The sequence below is a fragment of the Oryx dammah genome, unplaced genomic scaffold (genome assembly GCF_014754425.2).
Source record: "Oryx dammah isolate SB20612 unplaced genomic scaffold, SCBI_Odam_1.1 HiC_scaffold_2, whole genome shotgun sequence".
Classification (NCBI taxonomy): domain Eukaryota; kingdom Metazoa; phylum Chordata; class Mammalia; order Artiodactyla; family Bovidae; genus Oryx; species Oryx dammah.
The window spans coordinates 158,745,766-158,757,571 of NW_024070186.1; the positions used below are offsets into that span (position 1 = coordinate 158,745,766).

The 11,806-nt window shown below is 64.3% G+C and overlaps 2 protein-coding genes across 7 annotated transcripts; one reads left to right on the forward strand and one right to left on the reverse strand.

The window, feature by feature from the left end:
* The first annotated feature begins 733 nt into the window (after positions 1–733).
* Positions 734–6,848, forward strand: TBL3 (transducin beta like 3). The gene is made up of 22 exons (XM_040253995.1): positions 734–892; positions 2,401–2,452; positions 2,547–2,642; positions 2,729–2,776; positions 2,884–3,025; positions 3,111–3,195; positions 3,280–3,450; positions 3,534–3,609; positions 3,694–3,787; positions 3,864–4,045; positions 4,146–4,287; positions 4,384–4,442; positions 4,522–4,625; positions 4,972–5,119; positions 5,205–5,435; positions 5,528–5,598; positions 5,672–5,828; positions 5,913–5,971; positions 6,117–6,220; positions 6,312–6,383; positions 6,468–6,626; positions 6,705–6,848. The coding sequence occupies exons 1-22, from the start codon at positions 813–815 to the stop codon at positions 6,812–6,814; spliced, it is 2,442 nt and encodes an 813-aa protein (XP_040109929.1). The 5' UTR covers positions 734–812; the 3' UTR covers positions 6,815–6,848.
* A 91-nt stretch (positions 6,849–6,939) lies between these two features.
* NOXO1 (NADPH oxidase organizer 1) lies at positions 6,940–11,734 on the reverse strand. Of its 6 annotated transcripts, XM_040254025.1 has the most exons (10): positions 11,243–11,734; positions 10,502–10,585; positions 9,011–9,151; positions 8,838–8,921; positions 8,595–8,670; positions 8,319–8,499; positions 8,014–8,195; positions 7,782–7,895; positions 7,467–7,584; positions 6,940–7,379 (listed from the first exon to the last, which is right to left on the reverse strand). In XM_040254025.1, the coding sequence occupies exons 3-10, from the start codon at positions 9,074–9,076 to the stop codon at positions 7,127–7,129; spliced, it is 1,074 nt and encodes a 357-aa protein (XP_040109959.1). In that variant the 5' UTR covers positions 9,077–9,151; positions 10,502–10,585; positions 11,243–11,734; the 3' UTR covers positions 6,940–7,126. The 6 variants fall into 6 exon arrangements, with proteins under 6 accessions (XP_040109959.1, XP_040109951.1, XP_040109973.1 ...); XM_040254017.1 differs by lacking the exon at positions 11,243–11,734 and having other exon boundaries at positions 10,502–11,022; XM_040254039.1 differs by lacking the exons at positions 10,502–10,585; positions 11,243–11,734 and having other exon boundaries at positions 8,838–8,918; positions 9,056–9,399.
* Between the last annotated feature and the right edge of the window lie 72 nt (positions 11,735–11,806).

The following is an 11,806-nucleotide window of genomic DNA, read 5'->3' on the forward strand; positions in this document are numbered from 1 at the left end:
GGGCTTTGCTCGCGGTTCACCTTTACAAGGAAGCCTCCTTCATCGCCCAGTTTAAAGCTGCGCCCCCTGCACTCCACTCCATCCTCACCCTGCTACATTCTTTCCAGGTCACTAACCACTTAACAAGGGCCCGGAATAACCGGGCCCTTCCTCTGCCCAGCCTTCACCTCACTAGCACGGTATCTTCTCTGGTGTCTCCCAAGTGCCTAGAACAGAGAACGTGCTCAATCAATATTCGAACGGCTCCGAAATAGCCCGATTTACTACCAGGAGGAGAAGGGGACGACAGAGGATGAGATGGTTGGATGGCATCACCGACTCGATGCACATGAGTCTGAGCAAACTCCGGCGGTTGGTGATAGACAGGGAAGCAGTCCATGGGGTCGCAGAGTCGGACACGACAGAGCGACTAAACTGAAGTAGTTTACCTGCGGTATTTCTCATACCATACGCTAAGGTGGAGCCCGGTTCAGGGCTCTGCTAACCCACCGCGCTTAACCCAAACCCCAGAATGCCAAGGGGGCAGGAGTCTTGGGATTACTTCAATAACTAGCTCCTACGAAAACCTTTTGAAATTTTCATTTAAAAGACAGGCGGCTGGCGACTCCAGCACCCTGCCAGTTTACGCCTCCCGCCCCAGCCGCTCCCACGTTACTCTACGCCCCACCCTCCAGGCCGGAAACTCCTCTGCCATCTTCCGCTTCCTGACGCCGCGCCTCTGCCTACAACAAAGATGTCGCCGATGTCGCAGCGCCGATGACGTCACAGTAGTAGTGGGCGGTGACGCCATCTCTGCGAGCCCAAGGTGCGGAATGGCTCCCGGGTCTCCCTCACGCGGTGGCACCGGCGACATGGCTGAGGCGGCGGCCGGAGTGGGCCGCTTCAAGTCCAAGTAAGCTGGGGCGCTGGGGCTGGGGGCGAATCCGCCGCTGGGGCTGGGCGCGCCGCCGAGGGAGGGAGTCGGGTTCGCAGTCGGAGTAGCGAAGGCAACGGCGTGGGTCCCACACGCATCGGTTTGGGGAGGGATGAGGTACTAACAGGGCTGGGTCCTAACAGGCGGGCGGCGGCGGCGTCGCGGCTGCGGCATCAGGTGGCAGCGCAGGCACTGACAGCGCTCAGCTTTCGGAGTGCGGGCCCTGGAGCCAGGCCGGGTGCAGCTAGCTTCCGCGACCTAAAGTTGAAGCAGGTCGGTCGGGGGCGGGCACAAGAGATCGCAAAGCGAGAGGAAGAGTCGAGGCTGGTCCTGGACGGTGGGAGTCCCAGAAGAGCCACCTTTGGGCCAGGCGGCCTGGGGCGCTTTCACACGCTGTCTCTCTTCTCCAAGGACTGGGCAGAGAGGTCAGATGAGCTAGACCTCCGTGGCCAGGAGTCCCTGAATCCCGGGCTTATGCAATCCCCAAATTTATGTTGAATATCTAAGTGCTCATTCCCGGGTCCAGACAGACTCAGTCTAACGTGTAGGAGCAGAGTCTGATGGGGCAAACCTACCAAGCAGATCATTCCTATCAGTGGCTGTGACAAGCACTAGCAAGGGGAAGCCCTGATGCCAAGACTGCCTCTGTTGGATGGTTGAGCAGGCTCAGGGGGCCTCCAGCTTCCTCTTGGCCGTCAGGCTTCCTTTAGTGGAGTTAGCCAGGCACCTTGGAAATTCAGAGAGGGCCAGGCTGGGAATAGGGAACAGCCTGTGTGAACACAAAGGATCAGCAGAGACCCCTCATGGCAGGTTTTTGGAAACATGTAAGGAGAGGAGAGGGTTTCAAGGCAGGGGACAACACAAACGAGTTGTGTTCTAAAATGCCTCTCTGGGAGCAAGCTTTGAGAGAGTGGTGAAGAGGCTGTAGCAGCTCCCCAGAGAGGAGAGTGCCGTGGCCTGGACCAGCAAGGAAGCAGCCGAGAGGCAGGGGTGAGGATAATCTGCCTGGAGAGTGGGGTGGAGGAAGGAACTGGGGTTGGGGAGGGGCAGGCTGGAGTTGGACCTCAAGGATAAGGGTGTTGAAGTAGATGTTGCTCTGGGCTGGTACCCAGGCCTGGCCTCCCATGGCCAGCAGAGGGCGTCCAAGGCCTGGCTTGCTAGGCACCTCTGGGAAGATTTGGACTGCCTTTGCTTCCCTGGGCCGGCATGGATCACTGACCCGCTCAGGGTCCCAAATCTTCTGTAACAAGGAGGTACTAACACCCACCTCCCAATATGGTTGAGAGGGGTAAAGAGGGTAACAGACGAACTCATCACCCCACCACGCGTGCGTGTGCACACACACTCACACCAGAATCCCAACCCTCCCAGAAGTTCCTCAAGGGCAGGGCCCTATTGGGTTGATCTCCGGGAGAGCACCTAGCACAGGGCTAGGCACCGGGGACCACGGGGTGGTGGTTCACTCTCTCGCCCTGTCTTCCCTCCAGCTATGCTGTCGAGCGCAAAATCGAGCCTTTCTACAAGGGCGGGAAGGTGCAGGTACTTGCCCCAGGGTGGGGCGGGGGGTCAGCAGGGTGATGAGGCAGCCTGGGGCTTCAGGGTGTTCCCTTGGCTGAGACTCCTTTGTCCCCAGCTGGACCAGACTGGACAGCACCTCTTCTGTGTCTGTGGCACCAGAGTCAACATCTTGGACGTGGCCTCGGGGGCTGTGCTGCGGAGCCTGGAGCAGGTGAGGGCGGGGAGGGTCGGGGCGAGGGGCCGGTGTGGATGGCAGCCTGTTCTCATGGTGCCCTGCGCACCTACTCTCCCCCCTAGGAGGACCAGGAGGACATCACTGCCTTTGACCTCAGCCCCGACGACAAGGTATGTGGGATCAGGACAGGAGGCAGGCTCCGGTACCTCCCACCCAGACTGAGTGGGTGAGGATGGCACGCACAGCCATGCCCCAGCTGAACTGCGTCCTCCCCTAGGTGCTGGTGACAGCCAGTCGAGCCCTGCTGCTGGCTCAGTGGGCCTGGCAGGAGGGCAGCGTCACCCGCCTGTGGAAGGCGATACACACAGCCCCTGTGGCCACCATGGCCTTCGACCCCACCTCCACACTGCTAGCCACAGGTAGGACCCCGGCTGGGTTGGGGGTGGCGAGCCAGGCAGGGATCTTTGGGCCCACAGCGCCCCCACCTCAGGTCCACCCCCACAGGCGGCTGTGACGGGGCCGTGCGCGTCTGGGACATCGTGCAGTGCTATGGGACACACCACTTTCGGGGCTCGCCGGGCGTCGTGCAGTGAGTCGGGGCGGTGGGGGGCGGGGGTGGGGGGTGTCACGGCCAGGGCGGCGCAGCTCACAGCCCCGCCCTGCCTGCCCGCAGCCTGGTGGCCTTCCACCCGGACCCCACTCGCCTGCTGCTCTTCTCCTCGGCCGCAGACACCAGCGTCCGCGTGTGGTCGCTGCAGGAGCGGTCGTGCCTGGCCGTGCTGACTGCCCACTACAGTGCCATCACATCTCTGACCTTCAGTGCCGACGGCCACACCATGCTCAGGTCAGAGCCCAGCGCCCCGGCCTTGGCAGGGAAGGGAGGGCCACAGCCGCAGCCCGGGCACTGAGGCGGGTGTCCCCCCCCAGCTCGGGCCGGGACAAGATCTGTGTCGTCTGGGACCTGAGGAGCCTCCAGGCCACAAGGACTGTGCCGGTGTTTGAGGTGAGGGCGCCAGTGCCAGTGAGGGCAGTGGGAGGGGAGCGGGGGCAGGGCTGGGGGCTCCACCCCTGACCCGCTTGTCCTCAGAGCGTGGAGGCCGCAGTGCTGCTGCCGGAGGAGCCAGCACCAGAGCTAGGTGTGAAGTCTGTGGGCCTGCACTTCCTGACGGCCGGCGACCAAGGTGTGTGGGCCGGGCACGGGCGGGAGGGGGCAGGGGCCGGTGGACCCTGTGTCCCAGCCGCCTTGTCCCTGCACAGGTGCGCTGCGCGTGTGGGAGGCGGCCTCTGGGCGGTGTGTCCATGCACAGCAGCGGCTGCCGGGCCCGGGGCGAGAGCTGACCCACTGCGCCCTGGCCCGCACCGCCAGCCTCCTCCTCAGTGTCACTGCCGACCACAACCTTCTGCTCTACGATGCTCGCTCCCTGCGGCTGCAGAAACAGGTGCGCGGGCGTTGCCCCTGCTAGGCCCCGGCCCCAGCCCCAGCGCCAAACCCCCCGCCACCACTCACCCAGCCCGCCGCGTGTCCCTCCTGCCCCACAGTTCGCCGGGTACAGCGAGGAGGTGCTGGATGTCCGGTTCCTTGGGCCCGAAGACTCCCACGTTGTCGTGGCCTCTAACAGCCCCTGCCTGAAGGTGTTTGATCTACAGACCTCAGCCTGCCAGATTCTCCACGGCCACACAGGTGAGGGCACGAACCAGGCCCTAGGCCCTTACCTGGATGGAGTGCCTGGCCCGACCTCAGCTGACCTCTAGCCATGGCCACTCTATTTTCTTCCAGACATTGTCCTGGCCCTAGATGTGTTCCGGAAGGGGCGGCTCTTTGCTAGCTGTGCCAAGGTGAGACACCACAGAAGCTGGGGGGCAGGGACTGGTGGGGAAGCCCCACCCAGCCTCCCCTCATCGTTCGCATCCCCAGGATCAGAGCATCCGCGTCTGGAGGATGAACAAGGCTGGCGAGGTGGCTTGTGTGGCTCAGGGCTCTGGGCACACACACAGCGTGGGCACCATCTGCTGTTCCAGGTAGTGGTCAGGGCCAGGGGTGTCGCAGAGGCAGAGGCGGCTCTCGCCTTGCTCTCTGAGTCTCCAGCCCAGGGGTGTGGAACAGAGGCTGGGGCAGGGGACCCCAAGGGGCTGCGGTTCCTTAGAAGTAGCCTTGAGGTTGGTGGGTAAAAGGACACTGAGCGATGCCTGAGGGAGGGGTCCCACTGTTGGACTGAGTCACCAGGGGTGCCGGGGTGGGGGCCACGTGGCAGTTCCAGTCGTGGGGCAGGCTTCCCAGTCTGGCCTGAGGTCTGGCAGGCCTGAGCCATGGGGCTCTGCTGGCAGGGCTGAGCAGGTATCTCCCCTCCCCTAAATCTGGCTGCAGGCTGAAGGAGACATTCCTGGTGACGGGCAGCCAGGACTGCACTGTGAAGCTCTGGCCCCTCCCTGAAGCCCTGCTGTCCAAGGGCACAGGCCCCGAGGGTGGCCCGGTCCTCCTGCAGGCCCAGGCCACACAGCGCTGCCACGACAAGGTGACCGCACGCAGCACCCGGGTGGGGTCGTGGCCAGGCCCTCACTAGGATGGGGGTCTGAGCGGCTGCCTGCTCTTGCCACCAGGACATCAACAGTGTGGCTGTCGCCCCCAACGACAAGCTGCTGGCCACGGGCTCACAGGACCGCACGGCCAAACTCTGGGCCCTGCCACAGTGCCAGTTGCTGGGCACCTTCTCGGGCCACCGGCGCGGCCTCTGGTGCGTCCAGTTCTCGCCCATGGACCAGGTGCTGGCCACAGCCTCGGCCGACGGCACCATCAAGCTCTGGGCCCTGCAGGACTTCAGCTGCCTCAAGGTGAGCCGCCCCTGGCCCAGGCCTGGCACCCCCTTCACCCCAGACCCGGCCTCCCATCCCCCGCCTCACCCGGTCCTCCACCCCACCCACAGACTTTCGAGGGGCACGACGCTTCTGTGCTGAAGGTGGCCTTCGTAAGCCGCGGCACGCAGCTGCTGTCCAGGTGAGTGGGGGGTGGGCAGGGCCGGGGTGTGCTGGGTGGGCCCAGGCTGAACCCCTCCCCACCCCCACCCCAGCGGCTCTGACGGGCTCTTGAAGCTCTGGACCATCAAGAACAACGAGTGCGTGCGGACGCTGGACGCGCATGAGGACAAGGTCTGGGGGCTGCATCAGAGCCGGCTGGATGACCGCGCCCTCACCGGTGCCAGTGACTCCCGCGTCGTCCTCTGGAAGGTGTGTGGGCCCGGGAGGGCATCACAGTGGGCAGGGCAGTGTGGGGGCCAGTCTGAGCCCAGTGTGACCCCGGTGTGACCCTAGGACGTGACTGAGGCGGAGCAGGCCAAGGAGCAGGCCAAGAGAGAAGAGCAGGTGGTCAAGTAAGTAGGGTCTCCCCCCGCCCAGCATGGAGTCAGCACGCTGGTCCCTCCTCTCTGGAGTAGCCACCCTGCTCACCCCCGGCAGGGGTCAGGTCTGGCCAGGTCCCCCAGGGGCCCTGTGCCCTGTCCCTTCCTTGCCTTCCAGGCAGCAAGAGCTCGACAACCTGCTCCACGAGAAGCGCTACCTGCGGGCGCTGGGCCTGGCCATCTCCCTGGACCGGCCCCACACCGTGCTGACCGTCATCCAGGGTCGGTGCTGCCTCGGGCTGCACGGGGTGGGGGGGTCTCCTGGGGTCTGTGCTGCCCCTTCCCTAGGGCTCAATGTCCCCTCCCCCCGCAGCCATCCGAAGGGACCCCGAGTCCTGCGAGAAGCTGGAGACCACGGTGCTCCAACTGCGGCGTGACCAGAAAGGTCTGGGGCGGGCAGGTCGGGCTGGATGGGGCCGCGTGAGGCTGGGGGCTTGGGGTCAGGTGTGACTGTGCCCGTTGTCCACAGAGGCCTTGCTGCGCTTCTGCGTCACGTGGAACACCAACTCACGGCACTGCCACGAGGCCCAGGCAGTGCTGAGCGTGCTGCTGCGGCATGAGGCCCCAGACGAGCTGCTGGCCTACGATGGTGTGCGGGCCTCGATGGAGGGCCTGCTGCCCTACACCGGTGAGTGGGCCGGCCGGGGGGCAGGCAGGGCCATCCGCCATGCTCAGCCACCCCTGACAGCCTGCGGTCCTCCCTCAGAGCGGCACTTCCAGCGGCTCAGCCGGACGCTGCAGGCAGCCACCTTCCTGGACTTCCTGTGGCACAACATGAAGCTGCCCACCCTCCCCACGAACCCCTCAGCCCTGTGAAACACACAGAAACACGGACTCTGCTGTCTTGGCTCCTTGTGTCTGTCTTGACTTCATCTCACCCCCTGGTCCTGGGCCACAGGTGGCCCACCCCCAGACCTGCCCTTCAACACAGACACGGCATGGTCAGTCAGGAGAGCTTTACTCAGGGCACACCGGGGGCATGCGGCCCAGCAAGCCCCACCTCCACTGCTCCTCCCACGGCCCTGAGGCTGAGGTGGCTGCTAGCCGTCATCCCTGGGCTCTGGAGCCTGGGGTGATCCCTGGGGTCTGGGGTGCACAGCACCGCCCTCCACGATAAGCCACACTCTCTCAAGGGGCTCCCTGCCGCAGTGCCTTACGGGTGATGGTGCAGCAGCGGCTCTGAATGGCGCTCAGGGGCGGCCGAGCAGGCACAGGAGGCGGAAGCATCACGGTCTGGGGGGACCTGGGGGAGCCGTGGGCCTTGCCCTCCCCGCCCTCTGCACCATCAGCCCCACGGTGGAGCCATGGCCCGCTGAGGAGGGTGCCCAGCCCATCACGCTGCAGCGTCACGGCTGGGAGAAGACCGGTGCAGCCTCGGAACCTGTAGGACGCAGAGTTTGGTTGGCTCTGGGCCCCACCCCCCCACCCCGCCGCACCAGACCAGCTGCCGCAGCCCCAGCCCACACACCTGCACAGCCACCAGCCTCGGTCAGAGGCTTCCAGCACACGCACGCGTGCCCCTGCAGGCACAGACAGCTCATCAGCCCGGCTGCTCTCATAGGCGCAGACAGCACAGAACTGGGGCCCTGGGGATGGACGCTGGGTGGTCACCACGGGGCTTCGGAGGTCTCTCTCAATACCAGAGACCCCTTCTAAAGCCCAGTGGGACCAAGCAGACACTGCAGGGCCACCGTCGCCCCCGCCATCCCGTGGCGCCTCTCCCCGGCGTGCCCTGGACACTGCCCCATGACGGCGGGGGTGTGGGGAGGAGGGTCAGTCTCACCGCTTATCCCCAGGGGCTGTCCCCCATCCTGTCCCTGGTGTGGGGCCGCCTCCTCCAGGTAGGGAGCAGGAAACCACGCCGTCTGCTGGTCCTTGTTCGCCACCAGCCACCAGCCTGTGCCCGAGAGGGGGACAGGCAGGGGGCTTCAGTTCCTGCAGCCCGCTGGGATCCCAGGGGCTGGAGGGCCTGTCCCTCTGACTGCCACCAGCCCACTTGCAGGGCGTCAGCCCACCTGAGGGGTGTCGTAGCAGCACATCCAGGGCCTCCTGGGCCTGAGCATGGAAGGGCTGGCCCCGCGTGTCCTGGGTGCTGAAGGGCTGCAGGCAGCGCAGGCTCTGGGCCTCCAGGGTGCGGATGGCAGGGCTGCCTGGGAGGCCTGGCGGGGGCTCTTGCGGGGTGGGCAGGATCACCTGGCTGGTGAGGGCCCAGGGTGCAGGGGAGAGGTGTCAGGTGTCTCCCACAGGCCCGTCCAGCCTCCAAGCCTCCCCATTTGTGGGCTCTTCCCCACCACACCTCCCCCATCCTCGGGGCAGGCACCTGCCAGGTGGCAGCATAGGCTCCAAGTCCCAAGGTTGTGGCGCGAAGAAGCCAGTGAGCACTGGGCTGCGGGACACACGCTCCCCAGCCACCAGCAGCGCCCTCAGGTAGGCCTCCAGCAGCTGCAGGCAGGCCAGGCCTCGGCTGGTGCGGCCTCGGAGCACCAGCCAGGGTGCATCGGCTGCGGGCAAGACGGGGCAGCTGTGGGGGCCCCGCCTGGGCTCCTCACGTCCCACTGCTGCCGCCCCCACCCTCCTGGATCCCTGCTGGCCTGACCTGGGAGCTTGGGGAGAACGCGATCAGATCTCCGCAGCAGGCCTGCCTCCACCGGGAAGGTCTCCTTGAGGGTTTTCTGAGAGGGAGAAGAGGCATCATTGGTCTCCGAGGGCCCACTAGGTTCCCCTGGGAGGGCAGGCAGGGGTTCCTTGGCTGAAAGCCTGAGTGGGCACAAGGGCAGGGTGTGGGTGGTCTCCCGTGGGTCAGGCTGCTAGGGGAAGTCGGGTGACCAGGTTCACTCACATGGAATCTCCTGAAGTCCTCCCAGCTTCTGCGTACGAAGCTGTCGCTGTCATCCGACCAGCACACGGAGAAGGCGAATGTCTGCTGGCAGAAGGTCGGGGGCGTCTTGGAGGCACTGGGCCAGGAGCTCCCCCACCTCCTCTGGGGCTGGCAGGGGTCCCACGGGCTCCTACCTGGAGCCTCTCTGTCTGCACCAGAGCTGCCCCACTCACACACACTGGGTGCCGGGCTCCCGCCATCCTGGTGACCTCCCCAGATCTCCATGAGGGACTTCTGGGAGTCTGCTGGGCGTGACCCCGGGTCCCACTACCTCCCTGCCGTAGGAAGGGAGGCCTTGGGCACCCGGAAGGCTGGAATTCCCCAGCAGTGCCCCAGTCCTGGCTGCACCACCCTGCCCTTCACTGGGGCCTTCTCCGCTTCCTTGCCACACCCCTCACCTGGGGAGGCAGGGGCATGGGGCTCCCTGGGTAGGAGGGGAAGCAGTGACGGTTGGGGGGGGGGGGTTCCTGCCAGAGTGTGAGTGTTGGGGGAGGAGGGGAAGGAAGGGCCATTAGAGCACCGCCAGGCTGCCCCTCCCGGCTCGCCACGCCCTGCTGCTGCCCAGGCTGGGCAGAGCTGCCCAGTGGCCCGGTGTGCCCCTGGCTCTGTTCCTGAGCTGACTGCAGTCATCACCAGGAAAATATTAAAGGCTCTTAAGTGCTTTGTTTGGCTTAATCCTCACATTGGAGGAAAGGTCTCTTAATGTCCCCAAATGGCAGAGGAGGAAATTTGTGTTAAACATATATTGTCAGGGTTTCTTCATCTGCTGGGGAGAGGCAGACCTCACAGGCCCACCCCACAGGTCCTGCTGTGGTGGAGGGGCTTGCCGCAGGATGAAGAGGGTCCATCTATAGTCACTAGCATTGGGAATGGCAAGGTGGAATTGGGAATGGCTAGGACTCTTCTGAGAATCACCTCTGAGTTCATGATTTATCAGTGTGCTGCAGACACAATCTCTGAGGTCAGGAGTGACCCTCCCCCAACTGGCTGGGGTGTTGAAGGGAAGGCCCTAGAATCCCCAGACACGTTGCGCCCAGGGGCCACATCTCGGGACCACCGTCTTACAGGGGAGCCGAGAGCCCATCCAAACCTGGCGTTCTTCCTTACCCCCGCCCACAGCTCTGAGAGCTGGGAGGGGTGGCAAGCCTAGCAGCACTCTGATGGCTCTTCCCCTCCTCCCTCAGTCACACTCTGGCAGGTGGACCTCAGTCCCAGCCCCTCCACCCAAGCCCTGGAGGGAGGGAGGGGTCAGGAAGCCACCCCAGCCTGACAAAAGGCCTTTGTGCATCTGTCCAGCCAGAGGCGCTCTCTGAAGCCTTCAAACCTCCCCTGGTCTTGGCCCAGGCAATGAACACCTGTGGACACAGGCCTAATTTTTACAAAGTGCCTCAGTCCAGCTGTCACACTCTTGGCAATCTCAGTGGGGGCCGCTGGCCTGGTAGGGTACAGAGTGGGACGGCTCCTGCTCCCTTGGAAGACTTAGAAGTTGGAAAAGGGCCCGCCTGCTCATAGCCAGGGACCTAGAAGTATGCTACAGCCCCTCCCTACATGGCTGACCCATGTTCCCCACCCCCAGCAACCGAGATCCTCTCCACACTCTCCACGTTCCCTCCCTCACCTCTCACCTGGACCACTACAACAGCTCCATGCTCCCCCCGCAAAGCCTGTGGTCCTCACTTGCTGTCGTCAAATCCACTCTCCAGAAGAATCTATGCAAAACCGAAATGGGATCAGGCGAGGGTACCCTCCCCCAAACTTCCCAGCACTGTCCCAGGGTCCTCAGCACACATCCCCAGCTCCTGGGTCAGTTGATGGTGTCCTCAGTGGGCTCCTGGCCACCTCAGGACCTCTGCTCACACCACCCTTCCCAGGTCCTGTCCCACACTGGCCTTTCTGCCCATGCAGGAAGTCAAACTCCTCCTCCCTCCTGCGTTGGCTCTGACTACCCTCCTCAGCTGATTTCTCATTCTTCAGGCCTCTCTGCCTAAAGGTCAACTCCTCAAGGAGGCCTCCTAGATTTAACACACCCTGTTCATAGCCTCCATCACAGCTTGTATCTAAACACTTATTAGTGTGACTTGTTTTTTCCATCTTGACCACTAGACTGAGGAGGTCAGGAAGGAACGAATCTTGCTCCTCACCCTGTCCAGAGCCTAGAGCAGTGCTAAAGACAGATTAGGCACTACACAGGTATTTGCAGAATCAATTAATGTGCATATTAATGTACACGTGGAATTAAAGTACACATGGAAGCAGTGGTATCCCTGAGACCACGCCCCACCTGGGTTTAACCCCTTCAGGTAGGCTGTGGGGCTGAGCAGAGAGGAGAGGGGCTGCTCAGTGCTCCCCGGAGTCAAGAGACGCACCTCCTCCTTTGCAGGCTCGACCCTCTCAGCCTAGGCGAGCACCCATTGCGATGGCGCTGGTCGCCTAGGCGGACTCGCCGAACCTACAGCTGCACCGCCCTTTGTGCGCTCACAGCCCCGCCCCGCATTGCCCAGGCGCCAAGCACCGGTCCCGGGCGCGCCCCCAGCGGAGGGCACAGAGCCAAGCCGCAGGCACGCGAGAAGGTCGGAGCTGAGCGATGAGGCCCTCGCGGGCCTCAACACGGAGGTCCAGAAGGCCGCAGCCCGAAGCCGCGTCGCTCCCATGGGTCGTCATCCACAACACAGTGATATACTCGAGGAAGCGGGAGCTGTGCTACGGCCGACACAAGACCGGCTCGGGCGGTGGAACGAGGCCCAGGCGCAAGGCTAAGACTCGGCGCTCCAGCGCCGCGCAAAGCGCGGCTCGGGCCTCCGGCGCGTCCCCAGCTCCTACTCCTGCATCTCCCGGGGCGCGGACCTGGGCCGCCAACCGCGCCCCCGCCCCGGGCCCCGCCCCCGGGCCCAGCTCCGAGCCCGGCGCGCGCGCCGCGGGCTCCTGCGGTA

Excerpts from the sequence above, each read along its gene's own strand:
- NOXO1 (XM_040254025.1), bottom strand. The coding sequence starts at position 9,076 with ATGGCGGGAGCCCGGCACCCAGTGTGTGTGAGTGGGGCAGCTCTGGTG. Across the intron at positions 8,671-8,837 it reads AGGACTTCAGGAGATTCCAT|AAAACCCTCAAGGAGACCTT; the intron begins GTGAGTGAACCT and ends TCTCCCTCTCAG. Across the intron at positions 7,380-7,466 it reads CGAGGCTGGTGGCTGTGCAG|GTTCCGAGGCTGCACCGGTC; the intron begins GTGTGTGGGCTG and ends TGCGTCCTACAG.
- TBL3 (XM_040253995.1), top strand. The coding sequence starts at position 813 with ATGGCTCCCGGGTCTCCCTCACGCGGTGGCACCGGCGACATGGCTGAG. Across the intron at positions 5,436-5,527 it reads AGGACTTCAGCTGCCTCAAG|ACTTTCGAGGGGCACGACGC; the intron begins GTGAGCCGCCCC and ends CCCCACCCACAG. Across the intron at positions 5,829-5,912 it reads CCCGCGTCGTCCTCTGGAAG|GACGTGACTGAGGCGGAGCA; the intron begins GTGTGTGGGCCC and ends GTGTGACCCTAG.